At 44.8% G+C, this 23341-nt stretch overlaps 1 protein-coding gene across 1 annotated transcript in view; it reads left to right on the top strand.

Moving 5' to 3' along the window:
• The window catches only part of creb5b (cAMP responsive element binding protein 5b), a 331645-nt gene that overhangs the window by 209464 nt on the left and 98840 nt on the right, over positions 1 to 23341 (top strand). The window contains exons 9-10 of the mRNA XM_059945056.1: positions 4736 to 4822; positions 5981 to 6013. Of these exons, the coding sequence (XP_059801039.1) occupies positions 4736 to 4822; positions 5981 to 6013 (120 nt within the window). The remainder of the gene's footprint in view (positions 1 to 4735; positions 4823 to 5980; positions 6014 to 23341) is intronic.

Here is a 23341-nt window from a genome sequence, read left to right as displayed (position 1 = left end):
GATGGGCAGGGGCTAGGTAGTTGGAACAGCGCCTAGTAAATAATGCTAGTGAGGGAAGGGAATGTTGGGCAAATGGAACCAGGTAATATCCAAGAAAAAGAAATCATGATACTGTATCCAAATTGAGGAATCAGAACAACGTTTGGGCCCTCTGTTATTCATGGTCAAACATGGATGTTGCGTCCCAGATGTCTACTTGATATGCAGGGCAAGGCAGTACAAAATGGAGAGCGAGCTGTTGCCCATGTAGCAGGCTGCCCCTCTCCACATAGCTGATTAATATAAAGAATGGCGGAGACCTTGGTACCAGTGGCATCAAAGGAGTTGCCAGTTAGTATTTGAACTCAATGTAGGACTGCCTTAGGGACTCCAGCTCCGGATTTTTCCCTCAGGGTTTAATCCTGAAGCCTTCCCCATGAGTGGGTATAACCGCAAGGAAGTGGAGGTTTGAGATCAGAGTTTTCCTTCTCCTAGGTGAGCTGCAAACCATAGCTGACTGGTCCCATCTGCCCAAAGCAACTGGTTTTAAGATGCCAGTAACCCGCCTTTGTCCCTTTTCCTGTCAGTAGAAATGGTTCTACCAGGTTTAATAGCTACATGTGAAGGCCAGGAGCTGGACTTGGTTGTCAGAGGCTATTTGAAATGCATTTAATAGGTAGTGGGAGCTTATCCCCACTATTGCCCCTCGCTATGACAACCTTAAGCAACTGAACAACATTAAAAAGGGTTATTTAACTACAGGGGAATACAAGAGGTATCTGAGGGAAGGGATGGTAGTATAGCAGTTATTGCATTACTCTACATCGCCAACTGTAAGATAGGGGTTCAATTTCCGATGCTGCCTGTAAGGAGTATGTATGTGAAAAAGGAGAAATCTGTTAGCAGAACACTGCATTTGCAATGGCCATAAGACCGACTTTGATGGCGTAAAACTACTGTGCTGCACCAGTGGCTTTTGGGAATGCCTGTTAGATGTTTGAAACCAGTGAAACACAACTAGGGGAAAGGAACTTTAACAAAGATGAAGGTCTCGCTTGAAGTAAGAACTGGAATTTGATTGTAAACAAGGTGGGAGAGCCGAAACCTGATTAGATGATGAGGGATGGACAATGGAGGTATAAATACCACCAGACTAGGCACGCCTAGGCATCATCCCTGAACAAGATGGCAGAGTTTGTCATCGAAACATTGGTTATAATCAATACCTGTACCCAGCTGGAAGCCCGAGGAGTGTTTATTTGAGTTTGTATGTTCTTCCCATGAAAGCATCGGTTTCTTCCAGGCACTCTAGTTCTACGTTTCAAATTCCAAAGATGTACAATTAAGCTTAGTGAGTTTTGGTCATGCTATGTTGGCACTGGAAGCATGGCAACATAGAACATAGAAAACCTCCAGCACAATACAGGCCTTTTGACCCACAATGCCGTGCCGAACATGTATTTACTTTAGAAATTACCCAGGGTTACCCCTAGCCCTCTATTTTTCTAAGCTCCATGTACCTATCCAAGAGCCTTTTAAAAGAGCCTATTGTATCTGCCTCCACCACTGTCACCAGCAACCCATTTCACACACTCACCACTCTCTGCATAAAAATACTTACCCCCACCCCCCCCCCCCCCCGACATCTCCGTACCTACTTCCAAGCTCCTTAAAACTGTGCCCCCTCACGTTAGTCATTTCAGCCCTGGGGGGAAAAGCCTCTGGCTATCCACACGATCAATGCCTCTCATCATCTCATACAGTGGCATACGTGGGCTGCCCCCAGCGTATCCTCGCTGTTTTGATTTGACGCAAATGATACATTTCACTGTATGTTTCAATGTATATGTGACAAATAAAAAAGATAATCTGTCATCTTTAATTTTTAATCCAATGTTGTTTGGGTCTCAGCAGGATTACAACTTTTATTTCTTGATGATGATGTTGTAACCAAGGAGGAAAGCCCAGAGTTAGAAGTATTAGTAGCGGATTCTACCATAATGTTAGATGGTTTGGAGTTTGGTCCACATAGGTTGAACTTATGGTACATAAAATGGTGCAATTCTGAACAGGAGATTCTGCAGATGCTAGAAATCCAGAGTAATACACACAAAATACAGGAGGAATTCAGCAGATCGGGCAGCATCTATGGAAACGAATAAAGAGTCGACTTTCTGGCTGAGATCCTTCATCAGATCTGATGAAGTGATGCAGATTCTTTATTGCTGACTTCCTCCAGTGAGGTGAAATTTTAATTTTGCATTACAGACTGAAAAGGCTGATTGTGGTTTTCAGATGTGTTTAGAAAGATGTGCGAGAGCAACAAATTAGTAATATTATTTTACGCTTTGCCAGTCTCTCCCTTCTCTTTCTTGAAGGTACTGACTGTTGAAGATGCATATGTCAGTCTGTGGTGGGGCCTGGCTAACATGGGCCTTATTCATGTTTGAGTTACGACAGCAAGTGTCAAGCTTTTCATCCAACAGACCACACAAACAAGTTTGATCCAGTTCTGATTCAACGTCTACACATTCGCTTGGATTAGCTCTCCTTGGAATGAAGAGCTTAACCAATTTTCCTCCCTCTGTGTGAGACATCGAAGCACGTTAAAGCACTTTCTCCTACTCCGTCAGCCAAAAGCAGACATTTTTTGTCAAGTGAGACAGTTAGTGAACTTCAAAATACTCCCATCTTTCTTTAAGCCAATAATGAAGTATAGTTTAGTATACAGCTTTCATGATTAAAGCAGGTGGAATAATTCTCAAATTGTGAAACTTGCAAAATTAATGCTTGATTTTTCAGTAATTATCATTGATTGTTTATAAAAGTTTTAAGTAAAAGGAGCAGAGGTAGGTCACCCAGCCCTTTGAACAACTCTGCCATTCATTTTTCATCTTCTACCTCTGGCAATTGCCAGCTCTGTGTCCAGATCCCTCCATTCCATTAGTGCCCAGAATTCCATCAGCCTCTATTTTGAATGAGCACAATGATCGAGTATCCACAGATTTTTGGGATTCCAAATGATTTCAAAAAGTTCACCGCATTCTGAGTGAAGAAAGTTCTGCTCATTTCTGTTCCCTTGTTCTTAAACTGTCCTCCCAGATCTGAGACACCTCAGTCAGAAATGTCTACACCAAAGTCTAGATATATTTAAACATGTCTTATTTAACCTGCTTGTTCATATTCAATGACAAGTATAACCCACGATTTTTGTCTTCCAGCTTGTGATTTTAGTAATTTTAGTAATTACAACAATTTTTGATTTTTGCTTTTTATTTACAGTTATTTTGTTGATCAACAAAATAATTTTGTTGATTGTTTTGTTGATTATTTGCGAGACCAAGGAGCTGATCATCGACTTCAGGTGGAGGAAACCAGAGGTCCATGAGCCAGTCCTCATCAGAGGATCAAAGGTGGAGAGGGTCAGCAACTTTAAACTCTTCAGTGTTATTATTTTGGAGGACTAGCATGTAAGTGCAATTATGAAGAAAGCAAAGCAGCACCTCTACTCTCTTAGAAGTTTGTGAAGATTCAGCATGACCGCTAAAACTTTGACAAACTTCTGTAGATGTTTAATGGAGAGTAAATTGACTGGCTGTATCGCAGCCTGGAATGGAAACACCAATGCCCTTGGAAATCCTACCAAAGTAGTGGATATGGCACTGTTCACCACTGAGCTCAACTACACAAAACGTTGTTGCAGGAAAGCAGCATCCATCATCAGGATCCCCACCACCCAGGACATGCTCTCTTCTCACTGCTGCCATCAAGAAGTTGTTACAGGAGACTCACACCACTAGGTTCAGGAACAGTTATTACCTATCAAGCTTTTGAACTGAAGGGGATAACTTCACACATCTTCACTTAACTCATCATTGAAATGTTCCTGCAACCTATGGATTCACTTTCTAGGACACTTCATCTCATGTTCTGATATTTATTGTTTATTTATTTATTATCATTTCTATAATAATATAAATTATACAGCTATATAAGACTTTGGTTAAACCCCACGGAGTACTGTGTTCAATTCTGATCACCTCACTACAGGAAGGATGTGGATGCTATAGAGAGAGTGCAGAGGAGATTTACAAGGATGTTGCATGGGTTAGGGAGCATACCTTATGAGAATAGGTTGAGTGGTCTTGGTCTTTCCTCCTCGGAGCAACGGAGAATGACTGGTGACCTGATAAAGGTGTATAAGATGATGAGAGGCATTGATCGTGTGGATAGCCAGAGGCTTTTTCCCAGGACTGAAATGGCTAACATGAGGGGACATAGCTTTAAGGTGCTAGGAAGCAGGTACAAAGGGGATGTCAGGGGTAAGTTTTTCACACAGGGAGTGGTGGGTGAGTGGAATGCACTGCCAGCAAAGGTGGTAGAGGTGGATACAATAGGGTCTTTTAAGAGACTCTTAGATAGGAACATGGAGTTTAGAAAAATAGAGGGCTATGCGGTTGGGAAATTCTAGGCAGTTTCTAGAGTATGTACGTGGTCAGCATAACATTGTGGGCCAAGTGGCCTGTAATTATGCTGTAGATTTCTATGTTCTATGTTGTATGTACAGTTCGTGGTCTTTTGCACTCTAGTTGAATGTCCAAGGTAGTGCAGTCTTTCATTAATTCTATTATGAATATGCCCGCAAGACAATGAATCTCAGAGTTGTATATGGTGATATATATATCATTTACTTTGATATTTGAACTTTGAATTTTTTTAACTTGCTCTCTGAGACATTTCCCCTTCTTTTTTAAAGATGGACAGGCAGTTATCAATGAGTTCTAATATCATGGGGATACCTGGACCCCCTCAAGTTCACCAAATGCACTCAGAAGCCAAAATGGTAAGAAACATAAAATTATGTTCAATCTATGGACGTGGATATGTGTGGAAGGATGGAGGGTTCATGTAGAGTTTTGCTTAGCCATGTGCAGTAGTTGTAAATACAGATAAAGATTCAATTAATTATTTGTGGTGTGCTTTTAAAAACTGAACTTTTAGTTGCATAAAGTGTGTATTAGCCAGGATCTATTGAATAATTTGTCTACTGCCAGCTTGGGTGTCCATGGTTTTTCTTTAATAATAGTAATAGCATATGTCTTGCAGTGTTATGAAAGCAATTAAAAACCAATCAGCTGCGTCCAAAAATGAATGCCATTTTTTTTTGTCTGCAAGAGTATCTGATATGATTGTTCAGCATATTAATTAATCATACTGTCCAGTATTTGCTTTTAAAATATATTTATTGACTATGTTAATTCTTGATCCCTTGTGTTTACATATCTTTGGGTTTTTGAATGTGTTGTAAATTGTAAAAACAATCTTGAACATTGATTGTGGACTCAAAGCCAATCCAAATATTAAAGTATTTATGTTGAAACATATGTTTACTAATATATGGTACAGAATAGAGGAAGGATATCATTGTTTATATACACTCAGAGGCCACTTTATTAGGTATACCTGTATATCAGCTCGTTAATGCAAATATCTAATCAGCCAATCATCTGGAAGCAACTCAAAGAATAAAAGCACACAGACATGGTCAAGAGGTTCAGTTGTTCAGAACAAACATCAGAATAAGCGTGAAATGCAATCTAAGTGACTTTGCTGTGGAATGATTGTTGGTGGTAGATGGGCTGTTTAAGTATCTCAGAAACTGCTGATCTCCTGGGATTTTCACGCACAACAGTCTTTAGAGTTTACAGAGAATGGTGCAAAAAACATCTAGCGGGTGGCAGTTCTGCAGGTGAAGATGCCTTGTTGATAAGGGAGGTCAGAGGAGAGTGGCCAGACCAGTTCAAGCTGACAAGAAGGTGATAGTAACTCAAGTGACCACGTGTTACAACAGTGGTGCGCAGAAAAGTGTCTCCGAACACATCCCATATGTTGAACCTTGAAATGGGTGGGCTACAGTAGCAGAACACCATGAACATACACTCAGTGGTGACTTTATTTGATATTAAGTATTCCAATGTTTTTTTTATGCTCTGTCTTACAGATCCAAAGCAGAGCTTTCACTTACGTAGATGATGTAAGTGTTCTTAATCACATTTACTGTAGGTAACTTGGTGTAAACAATGTTAGTTTGTTATTGGAGACACAATCTGGTATCTAAAAGCAGCAATAAACATTCTTGAGGAATTGTTCTCAATATTTTCTGCAACTGGGTGCCATGTCTTTATAGATGTAAATGAAAGTCTACTGGGAAGGCAGAAGTCCAGCCGGACTTAAAGGTGGACACCATTGTCTTATTTTATTTCATCTACAGACTGACGACTGTCCAGTTTTGCAGGGTGGCTGCGTGGAAAGATTTAGACAATAGACAATAGACAATAGGTGCAGAAGTAGACCATTCGGCCCCTCGAGTCTGCACCGCCATTCTGAGATCATGGCTGATTTGCTGTAGTCATAGAGTTATAGAACTCAGCAGCACAGAAATAGGCCATTCAGCCCATCTAGTCCATGCCAAACTATTATTCTACAAGTCCCATTCACCTGCACCTGGACTATATCCCTCCATGCTTACTCTCCCACCCATTATTCAAACTTCCCTCAAGTATTAAAATCAAATGTTTTAAATGTTGTATCCATCACTTTTGCTGGCAGTTGTGATAACTTTACTCACCTCAGCTCTGAACTGGAACCTTTGGCAGGGTTTTGGACCGAAACGTCGACTGTACTCCTTTCCTAGATGCTGCCTGGCCTGTTGAGTTCCTCCAGCATTTTGTGTGTGTTGCTCAGATTTCCAGCACCTGTAGATCTTCTCTTGTTTGTCCACAACTTATAGACTCACTTTCAAGGACTCTTTCACTCATGTTCTCAGCATTACTTATTTATTCATTTGATTACCCAATTCTTCATCTTTTGCACACAAGTTGTTTTTTTATTGATTCTATTGTATTTATTTCTCTTTTCTATTGAGAAAGTCTGCAAGAGAATGAGTCCCAAGTTAGCATATGGTGACATATATGTATTTAATAATAAATTTACTTTGAATTGTTTAGCTCAGAATCAGAATCAGGTTTATTATCACCGGCATGTGTCATGAAATTTGTTAACTTAGCAGCAGCAGTTCAATGCAATTACATAATATAGAAGAAATAAAAAAATGAGTAAACCAATTACATATATTAAAAGGATTTAAAATTGTGCAAAAACACAAATAATATATATTGAATAAAGGAGATAGTGTTCAAGGGTTCAATGTCCATTTAGGAATCGGATGACAGAGGGGAAGAAGCTGTTCCCGAATTGCTGAGTGTGTGCCTTCAGGCTTCTGTATCTCTTACCCAATGGTGACAGTTAGAAAAGGGCATATCCTGGGTGCTGAAGGTCCTTGATAATGGATGCTGCCATTCTGAGACACTGCTCCTTGAAGATTTCCTGGGTACTTTGTAGGCTAGTACCCAAGATGGAGCTGACTAAATTTACAACCCTCTGCAGCTTCTTTCGGTGCTGTGCAGTAGCCCTCCGCCTCCAACCCAGACATTGATGCAGCCCGCAGAATTCTCTCCGTGGTACAGCTATAGAAGTTTTTGAGTGTATTTGTTGACATACCAAATCTCTTCAGACTCCTAATGAAGTATAGATGCTGTCTTACCTTCTTTATAGCTACATCGATATGTTGGGACCAGGTTAGGTCCTCAGAGATCTTGACTCCCAGGAACTTGAAACTGCTCACTCTCTCCACTTCTGCACTTCTGAACCCTCTGTGAGGATTGGTATGTATTCCTTCATCCTACCCTTCCTGAAGTCCACAATCAGCTCTTTCATCTTACTGACATTCAGTGGCAGGTTGTTGCTGTGACACCACTCCACTAGTTAGCACATCTCGCTGCTGTACACCCTCTTCTCTCCACTTGAGATTCTACCAACAATATTCCTTCCACACTTTGAGTGAAGAAGTTCTCCCTCATGTTCCCCTTAAAACTTCACCTTTCACCATTAACCTGTGACCTCTAGTTCTAGTCTCGCCCAACCTCGTTAGAAAAAGCCTGCTTACATTTACCCTATCTAGTAGATCAAAGCTGGGGAGAACAGAGTACTGGTCACCAGCAGAGTCAAATGGGGTGGGAGGGAGGAAGAATACTGACTGAGAATGCAGGACAGTGGATCAGGGTGGAAGGGCAGTCATGCCCACAGTCAGGATGAGGGAACTGTGAAATGTCACAGAGCAGAAAGAATGGAAGGAGGGGTTTGATCATTGGCCATTTGGGATGGAGATGGGATAAGCCCAACGTGTCAGCTTGGCAGGGAAGGAGTCAATCACTCAGCAGATTTGCTTGGCATGAAAACACCTACAGGCCCTTCTCTCCACAATGTTGTGCATATCTTTGAACCTATCTAACCCTTCTCTCCTACATAACCCTCCAATTTTCTATCGTCCATGTGACTATCCAAAAATTTCGTGAATGCTCCTAGTGCAGGGTTCCCAACCTGGAGTCCGTGAACCCCTTGATTATTGGTACTGGTCCTTGGCATGAAGAAGTTGGGAACCCCTGCCCTAATGCTTCCTCCTCTACCACCACCCCTGGCAGGGCATTGTGTGCACCCACCACCTGTATTCAATTGGCAGCATAGTTTAAGCTATAACACTGTAAGAATTAGGTGGAGGTAGAGGCCATTTGCCCTTCTTTTCTACTCTTCCATTTGTTGAAATCCAGTGCCATTTTTCTCCAGTATTCCAAAGTCCTTTGGCTCCCCTAATCCGCGCTGTATCACTAAATAAATAAATAATGAACTAAAAGCCAGCATGCTGTTTGTACTCCCACTGTTCACTGAAAATGTGTGTTACCTGCAGCTGTCAGTGATGTGAGCACAACACCACCACATCCCTTTAAAAAAAAAGTAAAGGTTACCTAATCTGTCACCATTTAGAAAATATTCTGCATCTGTGTGTAGTGAACTAAAATTAATGACTTCATATTTTTCCATGTTACGTTCTGTCTGCCATGATCTCATCTCAAAGTGGATAACTTCACTTTTTTCCAAATAATATTGCATTTGTCTTATTATTCCCCACTCACAGGGTTTATACCCTTCTGAAGTCTCTTTACATCTTCTTGAAGCCTGTTTACATCCTGTCCTCTGCCCATAATCTTCCTGTCATCGGCAAATCTGGAAATTAAACATTTGGTTCCCCTCAGCCAAATCATTACTATAGCTTGTGAATAACTGGGATCCAAGCACCGAATTCCATGTTACTTTGTTAGCTACAGTCTACCAACCCAAAAATAAATGTTTGTTGGCTTTGCTTTCCTTATGATAGCCAATTCCCCATCCGTGTCACTATAAGCCTCACAATTGTTTGTGCACTAACTTTCTTGAAAGTACACCATGAGGGACTTAATTGGAAGTCTTCTGGAGATTTAAATATACATCCATCATCCACCGACTTCCCCTTATCTGTTCTACCAGTTACAGCCTCAAAGATCTCCAGCAGATGACTCAAACATGATATTTTTTCCCATGAGTTCACACTGACCTCTGCTCAATCATGTTATTCTTTACTATGTATTCTGTTATGACATCCTTCATTACAAATTCCAAGTCTTTTCCTGCTACAGACGGGAAGCTGATAAGTCAGCAGTTCCCTGTTTTATCTCACTACCTTTTCTTTAATAATGAGGTCACATTTGCTACTCTGACGTGCAGGAACCATTCCAGAATCTATAGAAATTTGGAAGTGTGTGAAGTTACTGTTACTAGGGAGGATTTTCTTGGGCAACTGAAAGGTCTGGAGGTAGATAAGTCATCTAGACCAGATGGCATACACTCCAAGGTTCTGAAAGTGATGGCTGAAGAGATTGTGGAGGCATTAGTAATGACCCTTCAAGAATCACCAGCTTGTGGAATGGTTCTGCAAGAATAGTAGATTGCAAATGTCACTCCACTCTTCAAGAAGGGAGAAAGGCAGAAGAAAGGAAATTATAGGCCAGTTAGTCCGACCTCAGTGATTGGAAAGATGTTATAATTGATTGTTAAGGATGTGGTTTCGGGGTACATGGTGCCATGATAAATAGGCTGTAGTGTATTGACATGGTACCACACATGAAGCTGCTTAACAAGCTATAAGGCCATGGTATTGCAGGGAAGATGCTAACATGGATAAAGCAGTGGCTGACTGGCAAGAGGCAAAGAATGAGAATAAAAGGGTCTTTTCTGGTTGGCTGCCAATGACTAGTGGTGTTCCTCAGGGGTCTGTGTTGGGACCAATTTATTTTATATGTTAATAATTTGGATGATGGAATTGATAGCTTTGTTGCAAAGTTTGCATATGTTATGAAGATAGGTGGAGGGGCAGGTAGGAGGAAGTAGAGAGGTTACAGAAGGACCTAGACAGATTAGGAGTATGGGCAAAGAAGGGGCAGATGGACTACAGTGCCAGGAAGTGTGTAGTCATGCATTTTGGTAGAAGAAATGAATACGTTGAATATTTTCTAAATGGAGAAGAAATGGAGAAAAAAATTAGGCACAAAGGGGTCTTGAGAGTGCTTGTACAAGATTCCCTAAAGGTTAATTTGCAGGTTGAGTCTGTGGTGAGGAAGGCAAATGTGATGTTAGTATTCATTTCAAGAGGACTAGAATATAAAAGCAAGGATGTAATGTTGAGGCTTTAGAAAACATTGGTGAGGCCTCACTTGGAGTATTGTGAACATTTTGGGCCCCTTGTCTTAGAAAGGATATGCTGAAATGAGAGAAGATTCAAAGGAGGTTCACGAAAATGTTTCTGGATTTGATCAGCTTGTCATATGAAGAGCATTTGATGGCTCTGGGCCTGTATTCACTAGAAGCCAGAAGAGTGACAGTGACCTCATAGAAACTTATTGAATGGTGAAAAGCCTTGATAGAGTGAATGTGGAGAGGATGCTTCCTATGGTGGGAGAGTCTTAAGACTAAAGGACACAGCCTCAGAATAAAGGGACCTCCTTTTAGAATGAAGGTGAGGAGGAATTTCTTTAGCCAGAGAGTGGTGGATCTGTGGAATTCTTTACCACAAGCAGCTGTGGAGGCCAAGTCCATATGTATGTTTATGCAGAGGTTGATAGATTCTTAATTGGTCGGGGCATGAAGCGATATGGGGTGAAGGCAGGAGATTGGGACTGTAAGGAAAGATGTATCAGCCATAATGAAATGGTGGAGCATACTCGAAGGGCCAAATGGCCTAATTCTGCTCCTATGTCTTATGGTCCTGTGGAAAGAAGGTAACTGTGCCTCTGTTATCTTTATCAAGTAAAACTGTGGAATTTATTGCCACAAATGGCTGTGGATGCCAAGTCGTTGGGCATAGTTAAAGTGCTTCTTGATGAGTAAGGGCATGGAAGGTTACAGGGAGAAGGCCGGAGAATGAGGTTGAGTCGGATAACAGATCAGCCGTAATTGAATGGCAGAGCAGATTCAGTAGGCTGAATGGCACATGCCTTATGGTCTTATGATTTATTCAAACTCTGTAAATGTCATTCACCATGTACTTGAGCTATATTCGCTTTCAATCTCACCAACTTCTGTTTTATACTTCTATGAAAATTAATTTCTTTAAGCTCCTCGTTATTGTTGGACCCTTGGTCCTTAAGTATTACTTGCAGCTTTCTTGTTTTTTTTCTGAGGAAATACACACCATTTTCTCCATTTTCTTGCATCCCATTATAAATTTCCCTTCTCTTATAAAAGACTGAATTTATCATCACTAACCTCTTCCTTTTTACACAGTGGAACAAGATCCTATAGCCAATTGTTATATTTCTTGCCATTTTTTCTTATATTCTGTCTTTTGGATTATAAACATAGAACAGTACAGCACAGTACGGTCCCTTTGTCCCACAATGTTGTGCTAACATTTTAATCTGTTCTAAGATCAATCTTCTTCACTCCTACATAGCCCTCCATTTTTCTATTATCCATGTTCCTATTTGAGGGTTTCTTAAATGTCACTATTGTATCTGCCTCTACCACCACCCCTGGCAGCGCTTTCCACACACCCACCACTCAGTTTAGCACAAACACAGACCACCTGGACAACACAAACACCTACGTCAGGATGCTGTTCATCAGCTATAGCTCAGCACTTAATACCGTCATTCCCACAATCCTGATTGAGAATTTACAGAACCTGGGCCTCTGTACCTCCTTCTGCAATTGGATTCTCGACTTCCCAACTGGAAGACCACAATCTGTGCGGATTGGTGATAACATCTCCTCCTCACTGACGATCAACACTGGTGCAATTCAGGGGTGTGTATTTGGCTGACTGCTCTACTCTCTGTATACACATGACTCGGTGGCTAGGTATAGCTGAAACACCATCTATAAATTTGCTGACGATACAACCATTGTTGGTAGAATCTCAGGTGGTGACAAGAGGGCATACAGGAGTGAGATATGCCAACTGGTGGAGTGGTGTCACAGCAACCTTGCACTTAATGTCAGTAAGACGAAAGAGCTGATTGTGGACTTCAGGGAGGGTAAGACAAAGGAACACATACTAATCATCATAGATGGATCAGAAGTGGGGAGAGCGAGCAGCTTCAAGTTCCTGGGTGTCAAGATCTTTGGAACCAACATATCGCTGCAATTATAAAGAAGGCAAGAAGGCAACTATACTTCATTAGGAGTTTAAAGAGATTTGGTATGTCAACAAATACACTCAAAAACTTCTATAGCTGTAGCATGGAGAGCATTCTGACAGGCTGCATCACTGTCTGGTATGTGGGGTGGGAGGCTACTGCACAGCACCGAAAGAAGCTGCAGAGGGTTGTGAATTTAGTCAGCTCCATCTTTGTACTAGCCTACAAAGTACCCAGGACATCTTCAAGGAGTGCTGTTTCAGAAAGGCAACATCCATTATCAAGAACCTCCAGCACCCAGGACTTGCCCTTTTCTCACTGTTACCACCAGGAAGGAGGTACAGAAGCCTTGAGGCACACACTCAGCGATTCAGGAACAGCTTCTTCCCCTCTGCCATCCGATTCCTAAATGGACATTGAACCCTTGAACACTACCTCATTTTTTCCAATATATAATATTTGTGTTTTTTGCATGATTTTTAATCTTTTCAATATATGTAATTGATTTACTAATTTTTAAATTTCTATATTATGTATTGCATTGAACTGCTGCTACTAAGTTAACAAATTTCACGACACATGCTAGTGATTCTGAAAACCCTTCCTCTGATATCCTCCTCATACTTTCCCTAATCATATTAAAATGCCCTCTTGCATTAGCCATTTCCACCCTGCAAAAAAAGTCTCTCGCTGACCAATCTATCAATGCCTCTTATCATCTTGTACACCTCTATCAAGTTACCTATCGTTCTCCTTCATTCTAAAGAGAAAAGCCCTAGTTTACTCAATCTATCCTCATACAGCACCCTCTCTAATCCAGCCCGCATCCTAGTAAATCTCCTCTGCAATTGATTTCTTATTTCCTTAATTCTGAAATATGCGCAATCCTCACGCCTGCTGCGAATTCTGGCAACCGTATAAGCCTCTTCTTTTGATTTAATGCTATCCTTGATTACTACCTTTCCTGTTGTACTTCTATGCCTGAAAGGATCTTTTCTCCCAAACGCTTCCAGATGGATCATGAGAGCCTGTTTTAAATGCTATTATGATGTATCCCAGCCCTCCACCGAAAATGATGATGTGCTTGCAGTTGAAAGAGCTCTGCTTAAGTTACATTCTTTTAATCTTGGAACTGCTCCTCCCGCCTGACTCTATATGACCCATCATCGTGTTAGCATTTCCTTGAATGTCTTTGGTCTCTGCATGAATTTTGTGATCAGCTTTTAAACTGTTACCTAATACAATGCATGAGCTATTTTCTTGTGCCAGATGCAAAGATTAATTTTGCAGCCTGGACTTTGTTTAGTTTGAACCCACTAAGTCTAATGATATCCCAAAGAAGCTTGCTGAATCAGGTCACCACAAAATGAAGGACACTACAATCAACTAGGTGGCAACGTTGCAAGTCCCAAATGGCACACTGTACCCATTCTTTGATGATAAATTAACCATTAGTGCCTTGAGATTCAATTTCTTGCAGGCATTTACAGTAAAACAAAGAAATGCAACTGAATCCATGATAAACTACACACAAATAAAGCCTGACAAATAACCAAGACAAACCATGCAAATAATAAACAAGCAAATAAATAAATAATGTTGTGAAAATGATTTGTAGAGTCCTTGAAAATGCACTTGTAGGTTGTGGAATCAGTTCAGAGTTGAGGGGAGTGAAGTTATCTGCACTGGTTGGATCCTAATGGCTGAAGGGTAATAACTGTTCCCAAACTTGGTGGTGTGGGACGTAAGTCATACCTACCTCCTGCCTGAACGAGAAGAGAGTGTGGTCTGGATCATGAGAACCCTTGATGATGGCTGTTGCTTTCCTGCGACAGTGCTCCCAGTAAATGGGCTCAATGGTAGCAACAGTTTTGCCTGTGATAGACTGGGCTGCATCCACTACTTGTTTTTGGAGACTGTTCCATTACAGGGCATTAATGTTTCCGTACCAAACCGTGATGCAACCAGTCAGGATACTGTCCTCTGCACATCTCTAGAAGTATGTCAAAGCTTTAGATGACCTGCGAAAACTGCTGTCTTCTAAGAAAGTGTAGGTGCTGATGTGCCGCTTACATGATTACTGACCAAAGTGAAGAGTTTGCCTTGGGGAAGCCCAGGAAGAGTTACAACGAACCCTGAGATCTGTCAGGCTGCAAACTTCAATTGCGCCCATGCAGCTATGATGATATCGATGCCTGCCCTAGGTTGGCTATGTTTCACTTTCTTCTGCTTGAAGTAATCTAGAGTTTATCCTGCCCAGAGCCCACCTACAAGCACATGCAGATACCTGAATGCCGCTATCTTCCCGTTAATATTGGTCTGTTTTCCATTAGACGTAGGAGCAGGTTAGGCCGTTTGGCCCATTGATTTTTCTCCACACTCATTTATGGCTGATTTAATTTCCCTCTCAATCCTATTCTCCTGCTTTCTCCCCATAACCTTTGACACCTTTACTAATAAAAACATAAACTTTGCTTTAAATATACCCAGTGACTTGAACTCCACTGTCATTTGTGGCAATGAATTCCACAGATTCACCACACTCTGGCTAAAGAAACTCCTTCTAATCTCTGTTACAAACGGACGCTCGCTATTCTGAGGATGTGCCCTCTGGTCCTAGACTCCCCCACTTTTGCAAACATCCTCTGCACATCTACTCTATGCAGGCCTTTCAATATTCGATTGGTTTCAATGAGGTCATTCTTTTAAACTCCAGTGAGTACAGGCTCAGAGCCATCAAACATTACTCATACCTTAACCCTTTAATTCCCAAAATCATTCTCATAAGCTTCCTCTGGACCCACTCCAAAGCCAGCGCAACCTTTTTTTTAAGAGAAGGGACCCAACAGTGCTCACAGTATTTTAAATGTGGTCTGACTAATGCCTTATAAAGCCTCAACATTACTCCCTTGTTTTTATATTCTATTCCTCTTGAAATAAATGCTAACATTGCACTCGCTTGCTCTTCAGTCTTTCCCTGAAACTTGTCTCCAGTCTTGCCTCTATCCCCCATCTCCAGTTTCCACTCCACCCCTCATTTCCAGTCTCCCCTCCACCCCCATCTCCCCTCCACCCCATCTCCAGTCTCTCCTCCACCCCGTCTCCAGTCTCCCCTCCACCCCATCTCTTCTCCCCTCCACACCCCATCTCCAGTCTCCCCTCCACCCCCATCTCCCCTCCACCCCATCTCCAGTGTCCCCTCCACCCCATCTCCAGTGTCCCCTCCACCCCATCTCCAGTGTCCCCTCCACCCCATCTCCAGTCCCCTCCACCCCATCTCCAGTCTCCCCTCCATCCCATCTCCTGTCTCCCCTCCACACCCCATCTCCTGTCTCCCCTCCACACCCCATCTCCTGTCTCCCCTCCACACCCCATCTCCCGTCTACCCTCCACCCCATCTTGTCTCCCCTCCACCCCATCTCCATTCTCCCCTCCACACCCCATCTCCATTCTCCCCTCCACACCCCATCTCCAGTCTACCCTCCACCCCATCTTGTCTCCCCTCCACCCCATCTCCATTCTCCCCTCCACACCCCATCTCCAGTCTACCCTCCACCCCATCTTGTCTCCCCTCCACCCCATCTCCATTCTCCCCTCCACACCCCATCTCCAGTCTCCCCTCCACCCCGTCTCCAGTCTCCCCTCCACCCCATCTCCAGTCTCCCCTCCACACCCCATCTCCAGTCTCCCCTCCACCCCGTCTCCTGTCTCCCCTCCACCCCATCTCCAGTCTCCTCTCCACACCCCCATCTTCAGTCTTCCCTCCACCCCATCTCCAATCTCCCCCCACCCCATCTCCAGTCTATCCTCCACCCCATCTCCAGTCTTCCCTCCACCCCATCTCCAGTCTCCCCTCCACCCCGTCTCCAGTCTCGTCTCCACCCCGTCTCCTGTCTCGTCTCCACCCCATCTCCTGTCTCCCCTCCACCCCGTCTCCTGTCTCCCCTCCACTCCGTCTCCAGTCTCCCCTCCACCCCGTCTCCAGTCTCCTTTCCACACCCCCATCTCCAGTCTCCCCTCCACCCCATCTCCAGTCTCCTCTCCACACCCCCATCTTCAGTCTTCCCTCCACCCCATCTCCAATCTCCCCCACCCCATCTCCAGTCTCCCCTCCACCCCCTCCAGTCTCCCCTCCACCCCATCTCCAGCCTCCCCTCCACACCCCCATCTCCAGTCTCCTCTCCACACCCCCATCTCCAGTCTCCCCTCCACACCCCCATCTCCTGTCTCCCCTCCACCCCATCTCGTCTCCTCTCCACACCCCCATCTCCAGTCTCCCCTCCACCCCATCTCCAGTCTTCTCTCCACACCCCCATCTCCAGTCTCCCCTCCACCCCATCTCCAGTCTCCTCTCCACACCCCCATCTCCAGTCTCCCCTCCACCCCATCTCCAGTCTCCTCTCCACACCCCCATCTCCAGTCTCCTCTCCACACCCCCATCTCCTGTCTCCCCTCCACCCCGTCTCCTGTCTCCCCTCCACCCCGTCTCCTGTCTCCCCTCCACCCCGTCTCCTGTCTCCCCTCCACCCCGTCTCCAGTCTCCCCTCCACCCCGTCTCCAGTCTCCTTTCCACACCCCCATCTCCAGTCTCCCCTCCACCCCCTCCAGTCTCCTCTCCACACCCCCATCTCCAGTCTCCCCTCCACCCCATCTCCAGTCTCCTCTCCACACCCCCATCTCCAGTCTCCCCTCCACCCCATCTCCAGTCTCTTCTCCACACCCCCATCTTCAGTCTCCTCTCCACACCCCCATCTCCAGTCTCCTCTCCACACCCCCATCTCCAGTCTTCCCTCCACCCCATCTCCAGTCTCCTCTCCACACCCCCATCTCCAGTCTCCTCTCCACACCCCCATCTCCAGTCTCCTCTCCACACCCCCATCTCCAGTCTTCCCTCCACCCCATCTCCAGTCTTCCCTCCACCCCATCTCCAGTCTCCCCTCCACCCCATCTCCAGTCTCCCCTCCACACCCCATCTCCAGTCTCGTCTCCACCCCATCTCCTGTCTCCCCTCCACCCCGTCTCCTGTCTCCCCTCCACCCCCTCCAGTTTCCCTTCCACCCCGTCTCCTGTCTCCCCTCCACACCCCATCTCCAGTCTCCTCTCCACACCCCCTCCAGTCTCCTCTCCACACCCCCATCTCCAGTCTCCCCTCCACACCCCATCTCCTGTCTTCCCTCCACCCCATCTCCAGTCTCCACTCCACACCCCCCATCTCCAGTCTCCCCTTCACCCCCAGTCTCCCCTCCACCCCGTCTCCAGTCTCCTTTCCACACCCCCATCTCCAGTCTCCCCTCCACCCCATCTCCAGTCTCCTCTCCACACCCCCATCTTCAGTCTTCCCTCCACCCCATCTCCAATCTCCCCCACCCCATCTCCAGTCTCCCCTCCACCCCCTCCAGTCTCCCCTCCACCCCCTCCAGCCTCCCCTCCACACCCCCATCTCCAGTCTCCTCTCCACACCCCCATCTCCAGTCCCCTCCACCCCATCTCCAGTCTCCCCTCCATACCCCATCTCCAGTCTCGTCTCCACCCCATCTCCTGTCTCCCCTCCTTCCCGTCTCCTGTCTCCCCTCCACACCCCCATCTCCAGTCTCCCCTCCACACCCCATCTCCAGTCTCCACTCCACACCCCCCATCTCCAGTCTCCCCTTCACCCCCAGTCTCCCCTCCACCCCGTCTCCTCTCCACACCCCCATCTCCAGTCTCCCCTCCACCCCATCTCCAGTCTCCTCTCCACACCCCCATCTCCAGTCTCCCCTCCACCCCATCTCCAGTCTCCCCTCCACCCCATCTCCAGTCTCCCCTCCACCCCATCTCCAGTCTCCCCTCCACACCCCCATCTCCAGTCTCCCCTCCACACCCCCATCTCCAGTCTCCCGCCCACACCCCATCTCCAGTCTTCCCTCCACCCCATCTCCAGTCTCCCCTCCACCCCATCTCCAGTCTCCCCTCCACACCCCCATCTCCAGTCTCCCCTCCACACCCCCATCTCCACTCCCCTCCACCCCATCTCCAGTCTCCCCTCCACCCCATCTCCAGTCTCCCCTCCACCCCATCTCCAGTCTCCCCTCCACACCCCCATCTCCAGTCTCCCCTCCACACCCCCATCTCCAGTCTCCCGCCCACACCCCATCTCCAGTCTTCCCTCCACCCCATCTCCAGTCTCCCCTCCACCCCATCTCCAGTCTACCCTCCACCCCATCTTGTCTCCCCTCCACCCCATCTCCAGTCTCCCCTCCACACCCCCATCTCCAGTCTCCCCTCCACACCCCCATCTCCAGTCTCCCCTCCACACCCCCATCTCCAGTCTCCCCTCCACACCCCCATCTCCAGTCTCCCCTCCACACCCCCATCTCCAGTCTCCCCTCCACACCCCCATCTCCAGTCTCCTTTCCACACCCCCATCTCCAGTCTCCCCTCCACACCCCCATCTCCAGTCTCCCCTCCACACCCCATCTCCAGTCTCCCCTCCACCCCATCTCCAGTCTCCCCTCTCCCTAATTTCCAGGGGACCTGAGAGCCTACACACCAGGCAGATCATAATATGGATTCCATTGATACCACTGCACCAATCCCACAATCATTTCCTGCTCTGTCTAACATGGAGACATAGAGTGGCTGCTATGGGGCATGATGACAGGAAATATTAGGCTGAGAAGCAGCTTCTTCTCCCAGGTTGTAAGACTACTGAACTCCCTGTCACCACCCAGGTCTCATCATGTATGAAGCGCCAGTACCGTTATACTGTTTACTTTCCAACTTTGTTTCATAAATGCACCTTACTATTTGTTAATTTATTTGTGGTAAGATTATTTTATGTGTTGTGTATGTGAGTTATATGTACTGCGTTGTGCATCTTGGTCTGGAGGAACGTTGTTTCGTTTGGCGGCAAACATGTTTATGGTTGAATGACAACCTGAATGTACCAGTCTGCCAGACCAGACGAGCCCTTGAAATGGACTAGACATCCTTCTGAGACAATGAGAAGGCAAGAAGTACATTCCACCTACTGACAAGCTAGACACTACTCGAAGTGACATCTACAACTTATGTAAAACATGACTTCTTCCCTCAATATCTGATCTTCTGATCATAGCTTTGTCGCATATAAAAATGTTTTAGAAATTAGAAGATATAGAAATATTCTAGTGTGTAAACTGGAAGTGACAAGAGCTGCTGGCATTGATTTGCACTCTGGAATTCACCTGCTTTGATATGATAATGCAGTGTGACCCCAATCAAATTAGGTCATTGCTGTGTGACCTTTCACCTCAAACCATATTGTAACTGCTTCCATTTCAATAAACTAGAACTACCCACCAGATTCCACCCCAATAAAATTAATTAGTTGCACGCATAACCATGATAGCACACCCTAAATTACCCCTATTATTTTGTCTCTGCAAATTCATTCCAAGTTCTAAGCTCAAAGTAAATCTATTATCAAAGTGTGCATATGTTACCATATGCTACTGTGAAATTCATTTTCTTGCAGGCATTTAAAAGAAAATAAAGAAGTACAATAGAATGTATGAGAAAATCTATACTAAACAGATAATGACTGACAAACAACCAATGTGCAGAAGAAGAGAAACTGTGCAATTAAAAGAATAATACTGAGGACATGAGTTGTAGAGTCTTTAAAGGAGAAAGAAGTTCCATAGATTGAGGATTCAGTTCAGAGTGGTGATTAAAATGGTGAATGGCTATAAGGGAAAACTGTTCCTGAGCCGGGTGGTGTAGGACCAAAGGCTTCTGTACCTCCTGTCTGAAGTAAAAAGAAGGAAGCTTGGTCTGGATGGTGGGCGTTCCATCTAAATATACTCGATGAGTGGGAGGGCTTTCCCTGCAATGGACTGGACTGTGTTCACCATTTTCTGTAGCTGTTTCCATTCCTGGGCATTGGTTTTTCCATATCAGGCTGTGATGCAACCAGTTGGAATAATCCAATGCATCTATAGAAATTTGTCAAAGATTTTGTTGACGAGCCAAATCTGCGCAAACTTCTAACAAAGCGGAGGTCCTGTCGTTCCTTCTTTGTGATGTCACGGCCCAGATCCTCTGATACGTTAATGGCTCAGAATTTAAAGCTACCAGCCTTCTCCACCTCTGATCCCCTAATGAGGACCAGCTCATGGACCTCTGGCTGAATCAGGTCACCACACAATGGGGGACTCTACAGTCAACCGTTTGGCAATGCTGCAAGTCTCAAATCCAGGTGTTTGCAAACTCAGCAGTTTGTGACACGCCATGCAGAGCTCTTCGGTTTTACTGACATTCAGTGAGAGTGTAATTTGCGTATCACTTCTAAACCCCTGTAAGTTGCTCATTGACTATTGCAGCATCTTGGCAGATGTTCCGAATCAAGCCAGGCCATCTCAACTGGTGAACAGTGGCTGAAGAGGCTTTGTTATGGAGGAAGTGTAACCATTTCCTGACTACCGGTTTCACTTGCTCCAGACCAAAACCCCTTGATCTGTGACAGGGTGACTAAGCCAAGTGTAGATGAGTCAAATTATTCAGATTACAAAGCAATGGTCAGGATTATTATCTTCCTGTTGCTGATTAAAGCTTCAAAGTTCACTGTTGGGGAGGCTGCTGATTGTGGGTCTGAGAGCCCAGGGCCAACGACCAGGAGACTGGATTGGAGGTAGCTTGTCCTGGGGTTGAGAATCTGGTTTATTAGAAGACCGTAAGATGTTGGACCAGAATTAGGCCATTTGGCCCATCATTTCTGCTCCACCATTCCATTATGGCTGATCCAATTTTCCTCTCAGTCCCAATCTCCAGCCTTCTCCCCGTATCCCTTCATGCCCTGACCTATCAACCTCTGCCTTAAATTTACATAAAGTCTTGGCCTCCACAGCTGACTATGGGAAAGAATCCACAGATTTGTTGCTCTCTGGTTTAAGAAATTCCTCCTCATCTCCATTCTAAAAGGACACCCCTCTATTCTGAGGCTGTGTCCACTAGTCTTAGACTCTCCCACCATAGTAAACATCCTCTCCACATCCACTCTATCAAGGCTTTTCACCACTTAATAGGTTTCAATGAGGTCACCCCACATTCTTCCGAATTCTAGTGAATACAGGCCCAGAGCCATCGAATGCTCTTCATATGACAAGCCATTCAATCCTGAAATAATTTTCATGAACCTCCTTTGAACCCTCTCCAGTTTCAGCACTTTCTTTCTAAAGGGACCAAAAATGCTCACAATACTCCAAGTGGGTCCTCATCAGTGCTTCATGAAGTTTCATCATTACATCCTTGCTTTTCTATTCTAGTCCTCTTGTAATGAATGCTTACATTGCATTTGCCTTCCTCATCACAGACTCAACCTCCAAATTAACCTTTTGGGAATTCTGTCCAAGGACTCCCAAGACCCTTTTCATCTCAGTTTTTTGTATTTTGTCTCCATTTAGAATATAATCAACACTTTCATTTCTTCTACCAAAGTGCATGACCATACACTTCCCAATACTGTATTCCATCTGCCATTCCTTTGCCCATTCTTCTAATCTGTTTAAGATTTTTTTTTTATAGCTTCTCTACTTCCTCAAAACTACCTGCCCCTCCACCTATCTTCATATCATCTGCACGCTTTGCATCAAAACCATTAGTTCCATCACCAAATCATTGGCATATACTGTCAAAAGAATCGGTCCCATCACTGACCTCTGTGGAGCACCACTAATCATCAACAGCCAGTCTGAAAATGCTCCCTTGATTCCCACTCTTTGCCTCCTGCCAATCAGCCACTGCTATATCTATGCTGGAATCTTTCCTGTAATACCATGGGTACGTAGCTTGTTATGTAGTCTCATGTCAAAGGCCTTCTGAAAATCTAAATCAATGATTTTGAAGCATTGCTGAAGCAATGCTGCTTTGTCTATCCCACTTGTTATCACTGAATAGGTCATGAAATTTGTCCTGTCAATGCATGTGAGTGGGTAGGTAGGTGGGAAATGGGCTTGTTTTGCTGTTGTTGCCTTGTTTTGTTGTTGCATTGGTGCTGTTACTTGTGTTGTTTTGCTGAACATTGTGGGCATACTACGTTGGCGCTGGAATGCATGACGACACCGGTGGGCTGCTCCCAACACATCCTCGGGTGTGTTGGTTGTTAATGCAAGTGATTTATTAGATCTCTCCACCCCATTTATCTGCCTACTCCTCATAACCTTTGATGGCCTGACTAATCAAGAACCTATGAACCTCCACTTTAAATATACCCAATGTTTTGGCCTTCACAGCTGCCTGTGGCAATGAATTCCACAGGCTCACTACTCTCTGGATAAACAAATTCCTCCTCATCTCTGTTCTAAAGGGACTACTTTCTATTCTGATGCTGTTCCCTCTGGTCCTAGATCTCCCCACTACTGGTAGTATCCTCTCTAAATCCACTCTGACTAGGCCGGAAGTTCCCAATCTGAGGCCCACGGGCCCTTCTGTTAATGGTAGGGGCCCATGGCATAAAAAGGTGGGGAACCTTTGATCTCGGCCATTCAATATTTGAATAGCTTGAATGAGATCCTCCCTCGTTCTTCTAAACACCAGCAAGTACAGGCCCAGAGGCATCAAATGTTCCTCATATGTTAACACTTTGTTGGTGGAATTTGTCTTAGTGCTCAGTAACTGATGGCAGAGGATTTTGTTATAACCACTTTATCCATGCCTTTCACAAAGTTAAACATTTTGACCCTAAAATATAGGAGCAGAACCATGCCAATTCAAACTGAATTTATGCGAGCTATAATGAATCTTGTAGGCAGAGTACAAAATATCAATGTTACAGCCAA

The sequence above is a fragment of the Hypanus sabinus genome, chromosome 20 (assembly GCF_030144855.1).
Source record: "Hypanus sabinus isolate sHypSab1 chromosome 20, sHypSab1.hap1, whole genome shotgun sequence".
Lineage (NCBI taxonomy): Eukaryota > Metazoa > Chordata > Chondrichthyes > Myliobatiformes > Dasyatidae > Hypanus > Hypanus sabinus.
Note: the sequence above shows the minus strand (reverse complement) of the source record. Positions and strands in the feature narration are given on the sequence as shown.